Source organism: Diprion similis, chromosome 3, assembly GCF_021155765.1.
Source record: "Diprion similis isolate iyDipSimi1 chromosome 3, iyDipSimi1.1, whole genome shotgun sequence".
Lineage (NCBI taxonomy): Eukaryota > Metazoa > Arthropoda > Insecta > Hymenoptera > Diprionidae > Diprion > Diprion similis.
The window spans coordinates 11,018,210-11,043,345 of record NC_060107.1 but is presented as its reverse complement, the minus strand read 5'-3'; the positions used below and the strand labels follow the sequence as shown (position 1 = coordinate 11,043,345).

The following is a 25,136-nucleotide window of genomic DNA, read 5'->3' as shown; positions in this document are numbered from 1 at the left end:
TTGACCATTTTCGGAACCCGCTTGGCTATGGGGAAATTATACTCATCACCGGATTACGGCGACTCCCAACATTGATGGATGAGTTCTATCAAGTCGTTTACTGGCATTAGGATCCTCGGGATGCTCGTTTTCCATTCAAAATCGAATCGCATCGAAACAATAAATCAGATGATAGATCGTTAGGCCAAAAGTTGGACCAGAGCTAATCAAGATAAATTTACGGAATTTGATCGGCCAGAAATACATACTTTTTAATAATTTCATCACGAAATAATCATAACTTGATTATTCATAATATTATTTCACTTGCAAGCTACGAAGATTTCTTAAAAAACATGAAAATAGGAGATTTTGGAACTATAAACAAAAGCTTAGACGTAGAATAGCTTCAACATGTTTGAAAAAATTAGGTTAGGTTAGGTTAGGTAATTTATTAATCAGGTAATTCCTTCAATACGGTTGAAAAATAATCGCAAAATACTTTGATTTTCAGTTTATAATAGATCGTTTTATTCAGATGATTACTTTCTGTGAATTTACTTCAACTTTATTTTCTTGATTTTTTTGTTTTCTAACAGTCAATAAGCAATTAATAATCAATATATCGATGCAATGTTGACAAACTCAATATTAAAATGAAATCCAATGAATCTTGCTAAGCTTTTGTCTAATTTTTGATACTGAGAAGAAGAATTATTTCAAAAAAAAATTCAAACGAACGACCACGAGTTTCATTTGTTTGATTCTACGATGAAATTTGATTGCACAACTTTAGCTCTGAATCGCTTGCAGAAATAATGCTAAAAAAGGAAAATTAAAACAAAAATAAGATCTCGAGTGGAAATCAATAAGACAGAGTCGTTTGGCGCAATGTTGAGAGCTCAACTCGACGGATCGGCTGAAAGTAAGAGGCTCGTACTTTCGAGGTTTATTTCTACCCCTGCGTTTTGGGACGAAGCATTTTCCCCGATTCTGTCGTAAAGGCTTACAACTCTTTTCTGTTTATCTCCTTTTCAGGAACGAATTCCCGGACGATATAATACATCACCGCTTTTCATTCCCTCCGTTATACTCTAGTCTCACCGTTTCCTTTTTTTTTTTTTTTTTTTTTTTTTTACCGGAAGTAAAAAGTCTTCAGTGGCAAAAATTCATTCCATTTATTTTTTGCAGTCTTGCCTTTTTTTGTTTTTGTTTTTTGTATTTGTTTTCGGAGTGAAACGGCGCTTACATTTGTTTCTAAACTTATTTGTAGAACAAAGTGTTTATTGATCTTTGTTTATTGGATCCTGTATTTCAATTTACGGATAAAGGTGTGGAAATTGAATAGAAATTCCGTTAACCATACGCCTTCGAAAAGCTTGAAAATTACTTGCAGGTGTAAACTGTAATTAAATAGCAAGATCGTTAACGATTAGCGGGATAATTAATCTTTCCAGCAGGATTCGATGCGTACAACTCTGGCTTTCGAAATAAACTGTAAGGTCATCACGCTGAGTAGGTTTGGGGAATTAATTTGCGGATAGACAAATTTATCTCAGAATAGTGGAGGGTGGCTCCTATCCTAATGCTGCCAATTTCAAGTTTAGCTCGATTCTCGAACGGTTCTATAACGCTCTCCGTCTCATTCTACTTCATGAGCTTATCCCAGTTGATTAGATCTCTCGAGTGATTACTCCACATCATCGTACTAAATTCGGAAGTATTGACATGATAATTGTCTGATGAATGTAGTGATGGGTTGGCAAAAATTATAAAGAGCATTTGACATGAAATTATTTTCATATAAAAATTCTGCTGAAATACTAAACGCGACTTGCAAAATCAGAGGCCATGCAACAAATCGCAGACGTTTGAACTTTGGAAGAAATAAAAATGCAACATTCTTTTCCAAGTTTTCAAAGAATTGAATTAAAATTGGTAACAAATGATTAACAATATTATATTGTACAGAAATGTTGATGTTAATGGTTTTAAAAAAACTGAAGACCATCGATAAGAATTTTAATAATAATAGTAATAATGATCGAATGGCGGAAATTATCCTCACAAGAATCACACACGAGCGAGAAATTCAGAAAAACCTCGAAGAGCGAATTATAGATTCAAAAACAAAGAAAATTTTGTAAAATTTCACCTCCGTGATGTATTTCCGAAAACAAATTTAATCGATGCAGGGCTTTGCGATTAACCGTGAAGAAGAAATACGAAAGGAACAAAGAGAGAAAAAACATGTGGAATAAAAAATAGCCTGATCTTGAAAAGATTATCGCACATCATTGTGCGCGGTACAATGAAACCGCATTGTGGTAAAATTCCCTCTTCACACAGCGAAAGACGCCTTTTAATGTTCACGCCCCTTCAGCAAGGCCTAATCTGTGTCAGGGCCAGAAACCCTCAAAGGAAATTCGAAGGGCTGCACGACAGGAGCCCTTATCATGCGTCACAACTACCGGAGAATTACAAACTTGAAAGAGTTGTAGAAAGTTTTTGAAAAAATTCCGATAATTCTCTTCCAATATGAATAAATCTGTATTTTCAAAAGCGGTCTTTTTCAACTTTTTCGAAAAATAGCCGCTATTTTGTTAATTTTGCAAATATCAAAAATCGTACGATTCATTCCAAGGCCATTCAATGTTTTGGTTTCAGATTAACCATCTCCAAAAAATCATCAACACCGTAGACCTATTTTTGTTTCAGACTGATTTTCAACAAAAATTTTCGTGGATATAAAAAGTGATCAAAATCAATAAAAACAATTTTTTTAAATATAATTCAAGAGTGTATTCAATAAATCCAACAAAGTATATATATATATATATATATCGAATATTAGCAGTTAAAATTTATCTAAATTTTTTTTTGAAAAAACCCTTTTTTTGGTCGTCAGTTGGTTAGACCCCTTAAACTTTATTTCTTCAGGCTCTTTTGACGTGAATTCAAAATTTCCAATAATTTTTACTGCAGAACTGAGTCAATTCTTTCAACTTCTATTTCCAAGGTTCAATTGGGCTCACCAAGTACCGTCAATCGAATTTCTTTTTTCACTCCACCTAACCAAGATATGAACCTTTTTCTAGGATGATTAAATAACGGGGCAGAGGGGGGGGGGGGGGGGGGGGGGGAGGGGTATTCGAAAATTCGAAAAAGGTTTGTGTCTCGGCTAGGGAAAGTGTCGGTAACGGAATCTGTATCCATACCCGGCACTGTTGTACCTACTCCCTTGAGTTAAGACTTTATTCTCGCTATGCCGTGACTCCAGTCGATTTCCAGGCATGTGTTACGTTTTCTGAGCGATCAAATCCACCCGTAATTTCTCGGCACTATACCCACTGCGATAAATTCGCGGTAGTTTTACAAGAATGAGCAAATTTGTCCGCTGTGCAGACACTTTCCTCGATACTCGCAATGCCATTTCATCGTTGCCCAAGGGCGACAGGCCTCGGGCATCGTGATAGGCACTCACGCCCAACAAAATTATACTCCTCACTCACTCAATCACGATAGCTTGTCACAGACTAGAGCCTGTGGAGTCGCAATTTTTCGTCCCAATTTTCTTCTTTGATCGTGAAACGTTTATTGGGGATAAAATAAACGGGGGTTCAAATAAACGATCAAATTTCCGATAAATCGTGATTTTCACAGTAGGAAAACTGTTTTTTCCCCCTTTTTTTTTTAGCTGTAAAATTCAAACTTAATAGAATAATACTTTACTTCGAGCAAGTTGGAGAAAAAAAAAAAAAAAAAATGTCTCAAAATAAGAATACGATTTTTTGATGTAAGTTTTAATTGTAAATCCTCAATTCTATGCAGTAATAATTCACGCGCAACCAATTTGTAGAATATTCAATGAACTTCCACTATCCCATAAAAATCATTTCAAAGTATCATTTATTCAAACATACTAAAAAATGTTGAGACATTTTTTGTAATGAATTATTAAAATGCGTCAAAACAATTCTAAAACCCAAAAAAAAAAGATTGTCTGCAGAGTTTTGCAAAATGTCTACCAGTGCAGGGACAAGCCGATCTGCATCATCATTTCCGTTGGTTCATCCTGCAGGAAGGACTAGAATTCACGAGTTCCCTACACGCTCTCTAATGAATTCCCACTCGGTAGCGGAAAATTTAGCGTGAATATAACAGTAACAACCGGACGGAAGGAGAGTGAAACAAAGTGGAAATAACAAGAAGAGAGAGAGAGAGAGAGTGAAATAAAAGTAGAAGAAAAAGCGACGGACGGTGAGTATAAATACTATTTGACGCTATGTTCCATGGTGGCAGCGGTGGGATGGAACGAGATTACGAGCCTCGTCCCTAGTCCAGACACGTGTAATGCAGCGGGAGCAGAGACACAACTAAGCCGGAAGACGACAGTGCCTGTCAGCGAGGCTTTCATGCTGCACGTCATTTCCCCGCCACCCTCTTTGTCCAGCTTCAATGGACCCATATCCGGCCGAGGTTTTAGCATCATTTTCGTCTCACTCACTGGACGAATTTATTGTTATTATCTATTGTCGACGGATAAGATTCCGCAGAACATGTCACGTGTAAGCCAGTTTTGGTAGCCCCTCGATGTAACTTATCGCGTTATAAGACGCTGAGAGGAAACTTAGCAGCATTATCTGCGCATGCGCAAAATGATCGAACTTGTATTATTTTTCGCATGAAAAATGAATTTTGTTATTGAATGTTGGATTTACGTACCGAAAGGTTTTCAACTTTGGATTAACTGAGTCGGATAATATTTTAGGAAATGAGAAAAAGTGAGGGAAAAAATATTGTAAGGACTCGAGACCATTTTATTGATTCCTATAACTTGTGCAGACTGCTCTGAATGGCAAATGTTTTTTTATCGTTGTACCTAATGGATTACAACTTTTTTTTTTCACTCTCTTTGTGTACTCCTACGCTGTTCAAATCGATTTTCTACTACAATTTGAGGTGATTCTGTCCGGTTTGGTGAAAGATTCCAGAGAATTGTATGGTCAATAAAATTTTCACAGAGTTATCGATTATTATGAAGTTAAAAAATGATTTGGTGATGATAAATAATTTTTTTCTTATTTTTGAGATAATTTGTAAGCGATTTTCAGATTTGTTCGAAAAATTGTAATACGGATATGTTGCAGCGCTAAAAATTCCCTCAAAAACCGTGAACTAGTTACTCTAAGAACATCAAAATTGATGTTCGAATAGAATTGATTCCTTACGACAAGCAAGTAGATTATATATTTTTCTTTGCCAGACTGTATAAAATTTGAAACTAAATTAAAACACGGTTTATTGATGATAATGATATTTCGACAACGATTATACATAAAATAAAGATAAACGTTGAACGATGAGTGGTAAAAACAATAAAAAAAAGAGAATTCTCGAAAGCTTTTAAATATTGACTATTTTCAATTCGAAAATGGTAATCCGAAAAATCAATAAACTCCGGACGAGCTTGGTTCTGCTGTTTCCAATGCAGGTGGAAAAAAGAATGAAAAAAGTATGTAGACTGACTGATATTACCAACAGCGGTGTGGAAAGTAGCTGATATTTTTTCAGGCCACACGATGCGAGGGTTTGGCATTCATTTGAGTAATGAGACACGTTAGTTTCACCCTTATAATCTATGTCGGCAGAGACTAGCACGTTTGCCTTTACAAAATCGCGATCGTCTCTGAAATATGAATATTTTATATTCAGCTCCACTAATGAAGCTGAAATATTCAGGTGCACAGGTATAACACACATGTATCATGTATGCATAAACTTTACGATTACTACGTTATCTTTATGTGGTGAGAACGTGTGACGAATGAACATGTACATTGATTAATATCACAATTGTTTTATAATCATTTGCTTTTACCCTTTACAGTGAAAATTTTTTACGAAAAGTTATGCTCAACAACTATGAATCGTGACAAATGATTATTCATGGTAATAATTTTTTATTTTTATTCGGTTTTACTGAAATTGTGTGCGTTTCTTTTGCATCTTTTCGGTTTTTCGATTCTTTTTGAATTGCTGTAGGCAATTTAGAGAACATTTTTTGACTGTAGTCAGAAAAATCTCAATTCAAAGAATTTTTAGAAATATAAAAGTATTTTGAGAAACTTCAAAAGACATTTCTTAGAGTTTTTCATTATTTCTTATTCTCTACAACATTTTTCGTAGGAACGTACAATGCAGCAAAGCAAAAACTGTTCATTCTATGATTCACCTCAAAATTCGCAAAAATTATTACATTTCTTTCCTCAATTAATTTTCAATATTCACGAAATCCGAAGAAAATTCTACTAACAGCGCTACAAATTAGATGAAAAAGAAAACAGCGGACTCGCAGATAATTCAAACTTCATTGAATTTCGACTGATTCAAAAGCAAAAAGATACAAATAGAGAATCGAATTATGGATGCAATGAGTATACTGAATTTTAGTCATTAATTTCTTAACAAAATTAATTTCACATGAGCAGAAAATTGGAAATGTACAATAATTAATGAAATTCCAATACGCTAATGATTACCTGCGAACAAGGGAAAATAATTAAACACGTAATTACACTTCGGGTGATTAACCGCGGAATTTGATTCATAACACAGAATTCCACGTTACTGCGCTAAAATTCGAATTTAGAATCCTGTGTCTCTTTTGGTTATCAACTTTCTTTCTTCCTTACCGACATCGTCTCTTCCTTACCGACTTTCTCCCTTCTTTACCGACCGGGTCAACATCTTGACGTACATTTTGTTTACGATCAATGCAAATTCCTGGTTTCAAATATTTTATTCAGTAGATCGGATGTTTCGTTTGAAATTTGATAAGTCAATTATTCATCTACAGAGTAAAGGAAAAGCGGAAGCAGGTTACCTGCGTGAGTCGCCAGTGTTTAGAGGCCTTGGCAATGGGGTCCGTCACTTGTGTGCACGCCGCTCCGAACAGCATCACCTTGTGAGGTCCACTGTGCATCATGTCGAAGAACGCCTTGACGCCGACCGCAGCGTTGCACTGTCAACAGAAAAAATAGATAAGATTCAGGTTTCCTCTACTACTTTTTTGTTCATCAGGTGTTCAATTGTTCTTTGATTTATAGCATTGGATTTTTTCTATTTCATTTATCGTAATTTGTGGCCTCTGTTTTTTGTCGTCAATGGATCAGAACTCGATCAATTTGTATTTCTAAATTCGAGGAAAAAAATTAATTCCGAGTATTACAGTGAAATTTGTGTTCTGAACATTTTGAAACACTACTGTGAACATTCCTCGTGACACGGTGTTATAAATCAGTGCCACTCGTGCTTAATTAGGCCGCACCAACCAGCTGGTCGAGTTCGCAAAGTAAATTTCGGGGTCTGACATGAAATGTACTACACCGATTTGTTCCACCTTCGTAGACTTTCTTTCATTACGTTCCTCTCACGCCTCAACGAGAAACAGCGACAAAATAACTAGCTCATTTCCATTTCTTCTTCGTTCATCGAAACGTTACGCACCTTTTTTTTAATTACATATTGAGTGATACATCATTTTTTTACATTTCAATGGTGAGAAAGGTGCATTTTTATGGGGTGAAATAGTTAGGTTAGCCAATTGGTTGAAATTTTCCCTGTTAAAAATTTCTACACTTTTTTATAATTCTAATATTTTGGTCAGGTAGAGTTATCTCAACTTTTCTCAATTCTTTTTACTCGGTAAAATATCACTCGTAAACAACCAATCCTGTTCACTAAACTCGGCTAATCGATACTCGAATCAAATCATTCTGTCCAAAGCTAATAAATTCATAAAACCAGTCATTTTTGAACAATTGAAGTGACTATTCAATTCTTGTTATTTTCATTTTTTATATGGACACAATAGTTTTTTCTGGCTCGGAACGATCAAAAATTTCAGTCACGAAAGTCCATAAAGAAAATTCGAATAAAAATTATTGTTGTGAAGTTTAAATTTAACAAATAATTGCAATATACAGTCATAACATAAGCCTTGTACACAATTTTTTTTTAGGCTAATTTATATCAAGTGAAATGATTTCGAGACAATATTGAAAACCCTGGAAAAGTCTGAACCGCAGGAAAACAAAATCTATTTATGGGGGATTCCGTGCCTAATCCATTTCGAATATTTTCAATCTCTCAGTATTCATCTCTAAAACATGTAAAAAACGTGAAAACCCTTCATTATTGAACTATTATAAAAAAATTATCTTAAGTATTATATTATGAAAAGGATGACTGAATAACTGACTGTGACTTTGAAGTCACAGTAAAAATAGGAGAGGAGTCCAAGTTTCTTTTATAAACTTCTCTACAAAAATTAAAAAAATTTAGAACTTAACAATTTCGACATAATTAATTACAACGCTTATTGACTGTGACGTGATATCGATTAATTATAAGGAATTCCAAAAAAAACTGTCACCAAAATGAGACAAATAAAAAATTTAAATCGATATTTAGGGTGGAGAAGCGATAAAAATTCTGTAAACGAGACGAAGAGTCTTGAAGTTGGGAGTTAGGTAGACAGACAAGAACTAGCCTAGACTACAAATACTAGACTAGTGTCTATACCTCCGTGTTTTTGGAGCGATAAACTTCCCTCTAGCTTCCGCTTAGCGCCACGTACAGGCGAGTCGTATAACCTGTATTCGATTCGGGGTTCCAGAAAACACGCCTCAGGGTGAGAAAACGAGTGATATTTTACCCGTCCATTGCCGAGTCCACAGCAGAGAAATCTCGCAAAAGGGGGAGTGAAATTGTGAAAATTACGCCATCGGCATCGGGGATAAAAATAACTGTCGTCCGAAAAAAGCTGAGACCAGTAGCGTGTGTTGTCTGAAAATCTCACAGTTGTTCACTTTTTTAATTAACAGTTTATTTTTTCAGCTCCATCGGTTTGGGTTCGTACATAAGAAAAAATCGTCGCAAAATGGGACAGCGGAAAAAAAACTGCGAGGAACGAGTTAAACGAATTATTATTATAGATATTTTTCTTTTCCATCCGTTTAACAGAATCCCATTTTTTTTTCTCCACAGCTGAGCAAAATCCATATCCGAAAATTCTTTGCAAACAATATATCAGCGAGGTGCAAAAAATTTTTATAAATCGTTTTAAAAAATTTCTCTGCACAACGTCGGCAATACACAAAGTTTTTTCTATAACTTGCAAAAATATTTAATAATTTTTTTTTCCAAGGTAATCAATTTACCCGAATGAATAAAAAATCGGATTAAAGTATATAGACAGGAAAAAAACTTTTTCGAATAACTTTCAGTGGGAATTCTAATGAAAAATTCCAGGTATTTTCTGAAGATATCACTCAAAGTCTAGGAAATTTCTGATACATTTTGTCTGAATTTATGAAACTTTTTCATAGATTATCTCACAATTTTTCAAAGGGTAAATATTTCCATCAGACCTAAAGCTGGGTAATTAGCTTAGGGATGAATATTACGTGTAGATGATAAATAATAATAATAATAATAATTCAGAGTCCTCCGCGATATTAATCTTCGAGTTGATTAGTATAATTACTTGAAAACGAGTGAGAGGGAGACAGATGAATAAATATCGCAGCGTGCGGAGAGGAACTGGCATTTAATTAACACCAGTTTCTGCCGTTGGAATTTCATAGTTGGCAGTAACGCGAACTCGGTGTAATCTACGCGTGAAAATAAACATTTCAAAGTACGAACCGACCCTTAAACTGCGTATACCAACGTACGTACCCATCCCATCCGTGGGGGGAGGGGGAGGGGGGGGGGGGGGGGGGGGGGGAAGCAGGCGAAACTCTCTTTCTCCGAGGAAAAGTTGGCAAACTTTAATTTATAAATTATGTGAGTTAATTTTTTACAATATTTCAAACTTTCGGAACTGCAGCACTTCGTCACACCTGGCTGCAGGAGAATTTTAACTGAACAACTTTTGTCAGTTTAATTCTATTAAAATTTTCACCCACAACTTCTGGTTCCGGCTGACGTATTTTTCTCACGATCAAATCATCACGAAGGAAGAGAAGATGAGGAAAAAAAAAATCCAAAACGTTAGGATTAATTTTCAAAAAATTTAGAAGAATGATCAAAGTATTTTCCGTCAATATCGATAGAATTTTATTATTCTTCTTCGATTTGATATGTTGCTTTGTTATTGCTACAAGTTTTGAGGAACTTTGCGATAAAGATAAGAAAAAAAAAAAAAAAAAAAAAAAAAACAAATCAAAATGCGACAAAATTATGAATAAATTCGTTTGAAGCAATTTTCTTGTGCTCGTTTTTTTTTTTTTTTTTTTTTTTCATTTTATCGATCAAAGTAAATTTCCTCTCCAATTTCTCTAATACCCATAATTTAGTCTTTTTGTCGTTTTTGGGTTTATTGAAAATTCGAGGAAATTCTTTTCGTTGCTTAAACTAAGTTCAGCCATGGATTTGCTCGAAATCTCAAAGGAAATCTGGGGGAAAATTCCAATTACATTTCTACAGGCTAAAGAAGTCTCGTGTACCGGAGCGTAATCATTGCCCTCTGGAACGTGTATTACATTCCTTTTCATTTGTGCTCTCACTTTTTTTTTCTTTTCTTCTTAACTGCAGGGCATAAACGATTTTTATATCCAGCTTATTTATCAGTAAAATTTGCATTGTAAAATTATTTGCAAATCAGTATAAATTTAACGATACGGGATACCGTCAATTACAATTTTTCTTTAATTTCATTATAATTGTGTCACACTTTGTTCTAGTCACAAAATAAAATTGTTATTTGCATTCAATTGTATCCTAATTACAAAATGAAAATATAGTTTATATTTAATTTACCTTCATTCACGAAATAAAAATTCGAATTTGTAATCGATCTTGTACTAATTACAAAATACAAATCATGTTTTATTTACACGTTATTTATTTATTTATTTATTTATAGTCACAATTTTTTCCGATCATTAGTCTGTTAGATATTTTTATATTATTACAATTCATGTGTAAAATTAATCTATACTTCACGAATCAAAGAAATACTTTGTTCAACCGCATCAAAGGAACTATACGAAAAAATCGCGTTACCTGAGGAAAAAAATTCGCTGATATGAATTCCGAGTCGCAAAATGTATAAATAAATTATGGCCTGTCACGAGGTGATCATAAAATCCGCGGCTCACCAGGTGAGACATTTATTCTGTTCAACATACATGCAGAAACCTACAAGAGTACGAGTATAATGATTGATTTTATGGCCGCGTGAACTCGATACGAAAACCGAACCTGATCGGATATTCTCAACACGAATGAAAATAAAAGTCCAAGGCAGATTCGTGACGGGAATATTACAATCATTTCAAATAAATCCAGCAGTCCTTCCACTCCTCGGAATGAAGATAACAAAAATAATTATAACGCAAAACATGTCGAAAAAAAAATTCTTTAAATTACGGCACTAGTAAGAAAAAATTTGAATTGTTCTTTAATTTCGAACAAAGATTTTGAGCAAGATTTTTGAAAAATGTCTGGAATATTGGCTGAAGGTCGTTATAAGGAGACGCCATTACTGGTATGGACGTTAGTTAATTGACTTCCAATGGAGTGAGCCGTGAATTTCGTTGGGAATTATGTCTCGCATTTCAATGAAAGACGAAGAGGTTGAATATAAGGAAGAGTGAATATTAGAGATGAGAAAATTAAATGAAGAAGTGCCAAGGAGATGTTGATTTCTCGAAGGAGTCATTAAGCGCGGCAGCCGAAGTAACAAGACTGTCTGATTTTCACTCCAACAAACTTCCCGGCTCTTTTTTCCCCAGTTTCCGCCAATTCTTGCACCGAGAAAAGTTATTCGAACGGATGAAAAATTACAATAAATAATTAATTACACCGGATAAATTCACGGATCTACAATCGTTCGCGCAACTTAAATCCAGATACAGTAAAGTTCAAAAGTATTTTTACATAGATAGTTATTGAGTTGATTAGAATCGTATAAAAAATTTTTTCTACACATATATTCGCAATTAAAATAAAATTACTGATTGATTTTAAAATATATTTAAATGAAATTTCAAAAATTGCATTTCACCTTCGATTTTACTGCCGCAAACTGATCAAACGAATATTAAATTCTGCTTTGGAATACGATCACGAATTTTTTCTAAAAAAAAAAAGGAAGTGAATAAGAGAGCCAGCAGTTTTGGAAAATTAATTTTTTAATTTTTATGATCTCTTCGTTAGCATGAAAAAACACTGTTCGTAATGGGAAATCGATAAAGCGTGTGTGTATTACGTAGATCTATTATTTGTTTTTAATTTTGAAATGGTCTAAATTTAAATTTAGTAAACTTTTCTCGTTTCTTCAGTTTTTGCGAAGCTGGTTCAGTGATGTTTTTCTTGAAATGGAAAATACCCGGAAGACAGTTACGAGAACTATTACGAAACTCCGTGAGCTCCTTAGAAAAGCGAGTGAGCGCTCATAACTTTCCTGCAAAGTGAAATTGAGAAGGTTCTGTCGTGATGTAGCTTCTTCAAACTGACACGCATGCAGCGCGCTTTCTCTTGGGTTTTACATGGGAATAAAATCTTCATCAATCGCCAAGAACACAGATGTTTGAATCTAATTACTGATTTTCATTAGTAATTTGCATTTCGGCTTCGTAATAGCCATGATGAACTATTTCAAAAAGTCAAATATTTCAGAGGTTTTACTGAAATTCTGTAATCAATTCGTGAAAATATTTGGACTTATGGAATTTTTTTTTATTAAAGATTATTTTACGTGCCTATTAGGTTCTAAATTTTTCAGAAACGATTTTTCCCCGTCAATTTTGCAATTATTTTTCCCTGAATCAATATGTTCAAAACTTTACTTCAATCTTTAGTAACTAATTATTTCGGAGCGTAACAATTTACAAAAAAAAAAAAAAAAAAAACTTTCAAAAATAATGCAATTCGAAGTAAAAATCAGTGTAGAATCAAGTTCAGAGTTATTGAAAAAAGCGATCATAATCTCTCTTCGTTTTGCAATTTATAAATTACGCATAAATTCGTATATTTTTAAACTTTGCTCAAACTGTTTTTCGGCATTTTCCGTTTTACTGAACTTCCTTGAACGCTCTCACTTGACGTAATTTCTCCAATTTCTTCAGGAAAATGGAGATAGAACTACCCGACGGATTTTCATCGCATTTCAAGCTGCAAGGTAAGCATGGATGGTGCACCTGGTTCCGTAGTTTCCGGGAAGCGATACTCGGATCCCATATCACGGCTTAACGATAAGTCAAGCTGCTCGAACAGAGCCGCGCAGCGTTGAGTTAGAGTCGAACGAGCTTCGCTTAAGCTTGTCTAGGTTTAACGGGCTCCACTTTAACACTTAAGAGTCAACAAGCAAGCATAGGATTGGGTTGCACGAAGCAGAAACTATAGGCGTGCAGTCTGGCAAATCTGTGCGTCTCCGCATTAAAATTTAAGGAATAAAAAAAAATGGCCTCAAAGTTATTTGTTTTTGGTGACCGAACTCGATACCCGTGTAGAAATAATCCGCGTACAAAAATAAGTCCAAAAAGTAACCAGAAATAAAACTAACCCGTGTAAAAATAACTTAAGAAAAGAAATAAAAGTAACACAAACGAAAAATAACCCCAGGAAATAACCAAAAACGAAACTATCCTAATAACGAAAATAACCTAAAAAAAATAGCCCAAAACAAAAATAACACAAACGAAAAATAACTTCAAGAAATAACCAAAAACAATACTAACCTATACCAAAATAACGCGAAAGAAAATAATCCAAATGAAAATAACCCAAAAGAAATTGAAGCAAAAAAAAAAAAAAAAAAAAAAATCACCCAAGAAAAAAATGAGCCGTGATAAAAGAACGAGAGGAAAATTGACACAAGATCAAATTATGTTAAGCTAAATTGAATGAAATTGAATTTGATATGTGATATTATTGCCGTTGGTTATTTTTGTTCGGATTGTTGTTTTCGGATACATTCGTCCCTTGTGCTTTTATTTTCCATAGCCTGTGCTGGTTTGAAGAACATTTCTTTCGCATCAAAAACGTACTGGATAGAAAAACAGATAAGTTGAAGGATAGAAAAATCACGTTTTGGATGAAATGTCCTCGAGATGCTATGAAAAAGCAGAAGAAGCAGAAGCGTAGAAGCGTTCTTGCACCGCTCGTTGCAGTGATTGATTTTATCAACTGTGCAGTGGAACGCTGAGCAAACTATGAAATTGGCAAAGTTCTGGAGCAGTTGTAGGACGCATAATTTCATCTCTTGCGATTGTGAGAGGTGCGGGATTCGTGCCAGACACACACACATACACACAATGAAAGTAACGATTAGCGGATCGTGTTTCTTGACTGCAATAAACTCATCGATGACGATCTAACATCGAAATTGACTGAAACATCGGCTATTCAATCGCATAAAATTGTTTCAGGATGAATCAGCCGAGCCGTTTGATTGAAAAGTTGGGAAATGAGAAAAAACCGTGCAGAAAATATCCACAATCAGTCTGACAATATTAGAAATTTCACAATTTTTTATAATTTTTGTCCAGCCCATATTGAGCAGAGTATTTCTAATCACTGTGTTTATTGATTGTTTAAAAAAAATTCTAAATCAAATTTCTGGGTATTGTTGGTAGAATACATGCGCATAACTGTTTACTTCATTCACTCAAAAACCCCAATCATTTCAGATGAAAAATGGCATCGCAGTCATGCACAACCTGATGTAAAAACAAAAACGTGACGGCGCCTTTCAAGGGCTGAACCGCACTTCGTAAAATAATTAAGTTATTTGTTTAACCAGAGAAATAATCCCCAATAATGCACCTAATCTAGGGTGAAATTACAATAAATAAAATTTATTCTCCTATCAACTGTGTTAAGAGCTCAAATTTTTAGGGAATTTTTTTTCACCAATTTGGAAGGGTTTGAGTCCCTGCGAGTATGAAAATTCAAAAACACCCCTGTCAAGGGCCGCTCTACTGTACACGGGTGTTCGTTTTTGAAAAAAATTCCAGATCTCAGTCCGTATAGGTTCGACGGGTTGTCATACTTGTGGGCGAAGTGACGGCGGAGCTTTTGATTGAAACGGTTGATCAGAATGGCGAAAAGTCGAGGGGATTGGCGGGATTCGAATGGCCGTTAAGGCTGCGAGGATGCTTCGAGGGTTCGGGACTCGGGAAGCTTTCGAATTTGTCGGCTTCTCACTGAATAATCATTGGCCATCCCTCATCGCTTAGAGGCGAGGAAAGCCAATCTTTTCCAAGACAGATATTCGACGATCCGCTCGACTCGGGATTCTTCCTTTTTCGAGACTGATCGATCTATTTTCACACGGAGAAAATTACCTCTACAATATCTCAGGTTTATATTTGCATCCCAAGAGCTCGGGGGGGGGGGGGGAGGCGATTGGCTTCCTGTTCTTCCGGCTCTTTCTTTAATCTCTTTCTGGTTCTGAAAACTTCTTTTCGCCAACATGTAAAACTGCATTTATCGGATTCCTTGGAGGTTGGTCTAAACTTTTCTCGTTAATTACGACTTCGTTTGCTTCTTCACTCCGAAGTAATAACATGAATTTGCCAGATTCTGAATCGAAAGTTGTTTGAGAACGATCTGATTGAAATTTCGTTCCTTGAATCGGTAAAACCGTATGAAAATTACCCGAGATCTTAACTTGGCCAAGCTTTTCAGAAATCTCTCGCGAGTCTATCTATCTTTTTAAATTTTCCATAATTTTTTAAAGTCTTTCAATTATGCTAAAAATGTATTACATATAATTATACATTATGAAAACTTTTCCGGTATTTTTTTCAAAAATATTAACGTTTTTCGTTAAAAATATATTCAGCAGAAATTTTTCAAAAATTTTTCACAATAACTGTGAGTTAAATAATTATGCCAGGAACTAATATATTGACAGTGATTTTGGATGAATTCTGTCAACTCGAGCTGCATATTTTAAAGCTTTATCAATTGCACGCAAAACTAGAACCGAGTAGCTCTTGAGTATTACAGTTTCTGTTCGTTCGATAGCGGCTGAAACGTCAATTAGTTAATTCATGCAAGTGTGAATTCAACATCCAGTGGTAAACGCCAAGTGCCATTTTGCGGCTGAAGGCAACAGCGCAACAATATTCTAAACGCAGTTATTCCGGCCATTTTATACTCTCGAAGTTTATTGATTCGTTCACACGATTCCAAGCTCTAATTGTTTATTCTGGGGCGAGTCGAGCGTAAGTTGACACAATAAAATTAACTTCCTATTCTGCACTTGACGAATGACGAATGAAAATTTCGTTTACGGAAATCTGATATGAAATTCAAATTCAAGGACCCAAGAAATCTTTTCATTTGTATCTATGTACCAAATTCTAAAAAACAATAATCTTTATGAGCTTTCATTGTTACCGATTGAGTTTTTATTTTACGAACACATGTATAATAAGTCTCAGCATAAAAATTGACAGTTATTTAAATTTCTCACGATACTTTCAATGGGAAATTAAAATAATTCAGACGACATTTCATATTTACAATAATCTATCAGCTGCAACATTACGTCATATTTAATTCGTCGCTTCGCATTAATTAAAAAAATTCTTTTGACTAACAGCAGAAAATGATCACCGATCCTTATCAATTTCAGTAACAAAAATTTATTTCGCTGTATGCGAATTTTCAATTCATTATAATACATGACGTAAACAATGGATTGCAAATAAGCGAATTTCCAGACACAGCATCACCATCAGTTTGTTACACCTATCGGACCGTATAGGCACGAATAGGGCATGATGGGTGCTCATGAGCCAAATCCGGGTTCGGGCCTTTGAATAATTTGCGGTTCAAACGTCGTGAGTAATGAATGCATTAATAACGAAACCCAGCTGCGCGTTGCTTTTACACGATTAACTATTTACATCTGCGAATTCGTAGCAGCCCGACATTCTGTAGGAAGTGTTATAACGCCATAATCCAGGTTCTGATTCCCTTTATTACGTTATCACAATTGCTATTGTTGTTATATTATTAAACTGTTTCTTTTTCTTAATTTTATTTTTCGTCCACAAATCTATGCGGAAATAATTAATGAGCGAATAAAGTTCGGAGGAATGGTTGCAAAACGATTTCCGCAATCGTTCATCAATTCATACTTTGCGAAATAATGAAGCGGAACGAATTTGACGGTTGGAAAGTTCTTTAACATCAATTCGATTCAGGATCTATTTCTAATGGTCGAGACACTATTCTGCTTATCTTTTGTGGATGAAAAAAAATTGTACGGTTCGTACAATTTCGATGAATCGTAGCCTGATTTTTTGTCTTTTCTTTTCTTTTCTTGTAAGTGAATTTTTTGCCAATCATCGTAACTTAAATTATTCAATTTATCAATCAACCGATAAAAAAATAACTTTTAAAAAATTGGTGTACATACTGCGTGTAATAAACTCAAGCTTTTATTTCAAACATGTAATTTTTTTTATAAGAAATCGAGATCAAATAATTTCTGAAGAATTGATTTATTGTTACAATAACGAATAAACAATTTTCCGAATAAAATCCGTAATCGTAGAATACGAAATCGAAAATATTTCACCAGATTTTCAACCACTTTTAAAAGTAATTTGAAATAAATCCACGATATCTAAACATTCGTTCATGATTCCAGTATTTTCTACATTCGTATTTTCAAATATTATATTATTTCTCTAACTCAGGAATATAATAATTTTATAAATATTATAAAAATACCAAAGAGTATCGATTTCTGGCCAACCAACCTCCTCAAGTGTAATTCCTGAGGCATTTGAACCCGACTATTTTTCACCCCTGTTTCTTCAATTCCGTTTCTCTCTCCCCTCATCGTCGTCCTCTGGCTCACCTTGTCACCCTCATCCAACATGCGCGGTGCTACTCTCCGTCTCTGAATTATTAGTGCCACGTAAACGTGTCGTATTTTTTTCCTTTCTCTTTTCTTCCGTCTCCTTCTGTATTTCTCTTTCTGTTTTATTTAATTTTTTTTTTTTTTTTCCTTTTTTCGCTTCTTTATTATTATTATTATTATTATTATAATCATCGTTTTCCTGCATCCTGTGGAACAATGGTAAGAGTTTTGGGGAGGAGACTTGAACCAAGAAAACTGAGACGCCCTCGAGGCAAGCCTGAAATTCTCTGACAACATGACAGAAGTATAACTGTCACATCCAATTAGATAGTGAAAAACAAGGCAAATACTTCGTCTCACCCGAAATCCAAATCCGCTCGAATTTTCGGGCAAATAATCGTTAAAATTCCTAACGTGTATTCATTTTTTTTATCTGTTTATTTATTTATTTGTTTCTTTTCTTCCTGTTTTTTTTTTTTTTTTTTTTTTTTTTTCTTGTGCTTTTGATGCCGAGAAAAGAACCTGACACGTTTGGATTGAGTTTGTATACAGAAGCATTTTACAATGATTGTAATAATTTTGCGCGAAATATGTCAGGTATGGAAAAAAAAATTTTAAACGTTTAAAAAAGGAGGTTTCAGAAAATTATTCTCAAAGATCTTTTTGTAACATTTTTATCAATATTATTAATTTGATTTGTTTGTTAAAAAACGAAGAACATGCTCTTCATAAATTCCCAGATATTGGCACAAAAATTATTGGCCAAGACGATGACTGATGTCCAAAAATGAAAAAGTAAGTAAACAATTAATAAACGTTTGTGATAAATTTCAATTTAGATTTTTTTGCAAAGCTGATCTTCGACTTTGATTATCAATAAATATTTACAATGAAATCAGATGTAAACAAAATTTACCAGAAAATGTTTAGAGTCGTTCTGATCTTTGTCTGGAAACAATCAGAAATATTTTTCCGGATATTTAATCAGTTTTAATATTCTTGGGAATGATGATTAATTTTTAGTAAAATTGATGTAAAAAAAAAGGCTCGTCTCAACGATAGAAATGAAAATAAAATCAGAAATTACGTCGGCGGCTCTCGTCGATATTCGATGTAGAAATGAATCGGAAATTATTCAAGGAAAACGAACGAGAAGCTGGGAGAGGAGAGAAAAAAAAAATGTGACGAATGGAAGAGAAAAGATTAAAGTAAATTTCCGTGATGATGGAAATCACGGAAAGACAAAAGAAAAAAGAAAAATTATTTAAAGAAAAAATACTCGGGTGTAATCAGCGGTTTTAAATAAAATTTTACACATCTCCAATGTTTGAAATATAATCGTTTTGGTACGAATTTGGAAATGTACCGGAAATTATTGATATTTATAAAATTTTTCAAAGATATTCGCTATTTAGAATATTTCAAAAATTTTTGAGAGAATAACTTGAGCGCAAGATTTCATCGTAAAGTATTTTGGAAAGCAAAGTGATATTCAGTGCATCGGTAAAGCCTTGAGCAAGACATTAAAGCTCGAACCGCAAGTTTGAAGCTCAAAATTTTCCTGATATAGTAGCCGAGCTACTGAAACTGCGGAACTGCCAATACACGCATTATGCATACCTCGATGAAAGCCCTAATTAATAACAATGGAAATTCCCGCAGTATTCAGCGAGCTTGCGGCGTTTGCATCAAAAGCTCAGAGGGCCGGCCGAAGAGAAGATTCTACATACAATTGTTCCACGATGGCCGCAGCTGCTTCACCAATTCCCGCTAATTACGGTAATACGAAATTCTTATGATGGATTCGTCCAAAGAATAATTAACCAGCCGTGTGTCTAATGAGCCTGAAATTCGAAGCATTCGAACGAATATAAACTACACTATAAATAAATTGGGTGGAAAAACTAAAACTCAATAATTTATCTGACGTACAAAATATTCTTTCCCTCGTTTTTCAGCAATTTCGTTATAATTTTTTTTCTCTTCGTCTTACGTAACATGGAGTATCATCAGCTTTTAAGGGTACGCGGTATTCCTACCTTTACCGACCGAGTAGACTCACCCTTTTTTCTTCTATATTAAAGCCCAGCTGATCGTAAGAGCATCTTTTTTAACTCTTTCCTTTCATTTGTTAATTTAATATGGGAACATAAAGGTCGAGTTTGCTCGGTCGGTAAGGGTAAAAGTGCTACATACCCTTAATATAATATCATGATGTTCAGACGTTGAAGCTTCGGAGAAAAAAATGTCCACAAAACTCCTGCATCGACTTACTTATCGCTCTTCCATTCAAATAACTCACGAAAGGATGTGGCATCTTTTTTTCCTTTTCGTTTTTCATCTTATTTTCCCTCCGCTTTATCCGTCGTAGATGTTTGAAGTGAAAAATGGTGAATGAGTTTTAAAAGGATGCTTAAAAGCCCTGATATTCAATCTTCGGAACGGATCTTGTTCTCAGGATTTAAAACTGAGAATTTTTCAGGTTAATTATATAAATTACACGTTTTTTTCATAATTTTCTGGTAATTTCTAACTGCACTTTTCTTTCTTATCGCTTCATTGCTAAATCAATCCTTGACCTAACAACGTAATATAAGGCGAAAAATTTCTTGTCTTCTCTGAAAAATTATACAAATTTTATTTCGATTAATTTCACGATAAATATTTCCCTAGAAATTTTTAAACATGTTTTCAGAGATTCGATGAACGAATTCAGGAACATTTTGAAACATCAAGACAGTAAAAAAGCCGAAAAGTTATAAAAACACTGTATATTTTTCGTACAGTAATATTTTTCATGGTATTTAGTGAAAAGTTCTGAAACATTGAAAAATTTACTGTGTTTTATTAAAATTTTCAAGAATTCCTGTAAAAACTTTCTACAAACTTTCCAATAAAATTTCTGCAAGTATTGAAATTGAAAATTATATGAAAGCAATAATTGGAAACGCTGTAAAAATTTCCGAGTTTTTTAGACTTCTTTAGATTTGATCACAATCACTTGAAATTTCTTTAGAATGCAAAAAAAGAAAAGAAAAATACATTAGAACATCAGAAGAATTTCGTTTTCACGTAGAATTTTTTTTTCTCTTTTTTTTACCAGCTCAAATCTTATTAGATCGTATTTTTGTCAGGTGATATGACTTTGTGGAATCTACGAACTGAAAATAATTTCAAGGATTCTCGAAGGATCAAAATAAGCGGCAAATTGTTTGCTAGAATGAAATCTTTACATGGCCATAACGCGTAGGCAACAAGAATCCAGCTTTGCTGTGATCAAACCTCTCTCCGAGCCTTCGGCCATTTTGGTGTTATAGCACAAAGGACGCTGGCCAACAAAGAGAGGTGGACAGCCAGTGTTTGGCGAACGCCAGGCGTCGACGACCCTATTTGACGTCTCATTTCGGGTAACGGCCGCGACGAACTGCAGCTTCTTTCAAAAGGCGAATAGCTTTGCTGCTCGCTCGGGGTAAAAAAAAATTCTCAGGAATTTCTCGGATTTTTTTCCGACTTTTGTTCAACAATGCGCGATATTTCTTACAGTGTTGACAAAAAATCTGTATCACAACTCCGCGAAAAGTTTCAATTATTCTGACAATCTTTGAAGGATTTACAGAAATTATTGAGAGTTGAGAAAAAGAATTTGTATTTTTTTGGAATTCCAGGTTTCACTGACTTTTCCTCGTGACTATTTTTGACAGAGTCTATTAGTTGCAGGTGAAATTTAGACTAGTTGTAGAGAGAACTTATTGTTTCATAAAAAAAAACTACGTTTTCTATTGCGAATCTGACAAAAATGGATTTCTGATGTTTCGGCATTTTTTCTGCATGATGAAGAAATAAAAAAAGAAAAAAACTAGAACGTATGTCTAAAAAAATGAGAAATTCTTAGGCAAACTATTGAAATTGATATTTCTGAAATAACAAAATATTTTCTTTCATGAAACTACAATCGTATAAATTTTTCGAAGATTTTCTATTTCACGAATATCATAATTTTTCCATAAGCCTGCTGAAATTAATTTCCTTCGTAGAAATTAAAATGGATCTACAAAATTTCTGTAAAACATTGAAACGTGCCAGATCACTCGGCTCAACTGAGAAACTGTCAGAAATTCATATTCTAAATGAACTAAAATTTTTCCAAAAACTTTACCATGAATTTCGAAAATACGTAAAAACAATCCTTCAAGTCTCTATTATAAAATACAGATGAAGAGTGTTCAAATACTGATAAAAAAATGGAATAAAACCAGAAGTAACCAGAGATTACAAAAAAAATTTGTCAGATTTTTTTTACATCCTCATGAATCAATAGTAGAAAGTAATTTTTCCACTCTGGATAAATAGGGCAAAGAATTTACTGGAAGCTTAGTATAATCTAGCAGCTTTGCTTATTTAAATTTTTCCGAAAGTTTATTTAATTTTTGTGTTTTTTTTTTTCTCTTTTTGCTGCTGAGACCGATAAAAGGGTTGTTCAAACACGAGTTGAAATTAGGAAGTAATTAAAAAATGCAAATCACCTCTGCAAGCTGCTCGACTGTCGCGATTACTTATGACAGAGCCGCGCGACTATCGAGCCAAGCCTGTCATTCATTCGCGAATTAATTTCCGCCGACGCGTATTTGATGAGTACGGAATCACAGATCAGTTCTACCTTATGTGGCATGTAATATATAATCCTTCCATTCGATTTCCCAACTCGTTTTAACGACCATTTTCTCACGATTCAAAGAATACATATCATTTTACATATTATTTGCGTACATTTTTTTTTTTTTTTTTTTTGGTCAAACTATGCGGAAAATTTCAGGAAGATTTAGCAAAGGTCAGAAAAATATTTCCAAACCTGGAAAATTTTTACGCAGTAAAAAATTATTCTCAAAACACTTGCAGAAGTTTTCGACGAATTTATCGAGAATTTGAATTCCTGACTGATTTCCGTGTTTTACAAAAAACAAAAGAAAAAAAAATCCGTAAGAAATATCAATCATTTTGAGGAAGTTTTTTTAATGACCTCAATTTACTGAAGACGAAGACTCGGATATTTTTTTTTTTTTTTTCTTTCAATATTTTCAAAAGAAAAAGAAGTATCTCAGAACTTCATCCAAAATGTCTCTAAAAATTTTCTATTCAATAGCTTCGAAATCTTTTCACGATGTAGATTGATTTTCGATTTCTGCAGGATGCTTACCTCGGATTTTAAATTCTCGTTACACACTGTGTTGGCAAATTTCTTTCACAATATCGGCAATTCGCAAAATTTTCCCGAATATCCAAGAATTTCACAAATTTTCTGGATGATTAGATGATCTGGAGTATTGGGATTGTCACTTTGCGATACGACATCTGGTGGGAAAAAAAAACAAACTAAAGAAACCAGGCTGACAACTGACCTTTGACCGATTTCTTTCGGGTTTAGATAATAGAACAGGTATATTATTGATTATGATTAAATAATTTGTGTAACATGAGTGACTTAAAAGCCCAAGAATTACGATTTGCCTCCATTAAAATTAAAAACTTAGGTTATGTGTTAATAAAATGGCGCAGACAACCAGACTCTGAGGTCAGGAGGACATTTCGTAATAACAACAATTGATCGCACAGCGTGAGGCGCTGATTGTTTATACATACTGTAGACTGGAATTTCATGAGCAGCAAAAATTATCAGCAGCAGGAGAATTTCTGTTCATGCAAGCATTCTGATTGGTTGACTAAGTGAGGTTAGGTTAGCGCGTGCGCATTAACTTTTAGCAGACGACGGACTATTCAGTCAAATATAGCTATCACGAATTACGTCGACTGCAGTCTGGGCTGTTTGACACATCCAGTGTGCCTGATATATATAGTCCGTTCAGGCGCATGCGTATATTTAACATGCAACAATGTTACGACTGTAATATTCAACCAACGCCAAGAGGCGACCAGGAATTTCGATGCGAATTCTATGCATCCATATTCCCACTGTTACAGCTCTGGAAACCGTTTTACTCGCTGCTGATGGCATTCCAAGGATTACTGGCTTTCGCGTCAGTCAATGTCACGCTGCTAATCCCACGATCTCTCATGTAAGGACCATTCCCCTCCAAAGTCACCACAGCTTTCATCAGTTTGAAAACTGTTTAGAGGATTAGAATTGAATTTTTGTTCGATTTTGAACTCGCAAAATTGTATGTTTAAACGATTTGATATAATTTAAGACTAGGAAAAAAAAAAAATAATAGCGGCACGAAATGGAATGTAGGTCAAAGTTCATTCAAGATCGATAAAGGCTGAGCGGAGAGATGAATATCGAGGCACATTATGGAAGCTCGCTTTAATTACGATTTCGAAGCACAGGATGACTCCATTGTCGGAATCCTTTCAGTTCTCCGATTCAACGGTGGAAACTCGGTTAGTGTGCCTGCAGTTTGCGCTACGGCTGATTGGAAACTCGAAACTTTTTCACTCTCATCTTGTGACTGGATGACACAGGAAAATTGACATTCACATTTACTTATATAGATATGAAACATAGTCGATTAAAAAAGCAACGAAGAAAAAAGCTAAACGAAGGAACGAAAATTTCAAGATTAACGAAACGTTAAAATGATAAGAATTTTTTAATTAAGATCTTCTGAAATGAAATCGACTACTGAATATTCAGTTTAAAATCCAGTGCTTCTTACTTCGCCTAGAATTTTATTTTAGAATTTAGATAATTGGTTATTCAAATAGGTATAACTGGACCGTTAGATATTGATTCAAAAAAATTAATCAATGGTAAATCCGAAGTCTTTGATAATTATTAAAACTTGTCTTCATCCCCTGAAGTATAATTTGATATTATTCATATTGGTTTTTACTTTCAGCATAAAAATGAATGTAAAATCTGTTCTTTCCACTGCCGTCTAATTATTATCTCGTGGATTTTAAGAATATCTCTGTATCTGAATTTTTCTCGCTGGTAATTAGAGAGGTCGAGTTGAAGTTCGTCGGGTGAATAATTACGTTCGACTTTCGTTACTGTGCAGATGAATCTTGGTATCGTTTTGGCTGATCGACATTCGCCAAGATTCGGCGCGGGCTTTCAGCTTCGACATTATCTTTTTTCACAATTATTATCTTCATTTTCTTCTCTTGAAGAGACACTTGAACGAGCCCAAGTGGCACGGGAATGGCCGCCGTGAGGTCTTGCTTAGGTATTCGGTACTCGAAACAATGCTCGACGTATTATACCGAATTACAGAAGCAGAAAGCAATCGATGCGAAGTCCACG

General features: G+C 34.5%; 1 protein-coding gene across 5 annotated transcripts in view; it reads right to left on the bottom strand.

Moving 5' to 3' along the window:
* Nucleotides 1–25,136, bottom strand: part of LOC124404226 (gamma-aminobutyric acid type B receptor subunit 2) — a 160,127-nt gene that overhangs the window by 47,990 nt on the left and 87,001 nt on the right. For all 5 annotated transcript variants that reach the window (XM_046878185.1, XM_046878186.1, XM_046878187.1 and 2 more), the window contains exon 2: nucleotides 6,866–7,003. In XM_046878185.1, coding sequence (XP_046734141.1) covers nucleotides 6,866–7,003 — 138 coding nt within the window. The remainder of the gene's footprint in view (nucleotides 1–6,865; nucleotides 7,004–25,136) is intronic.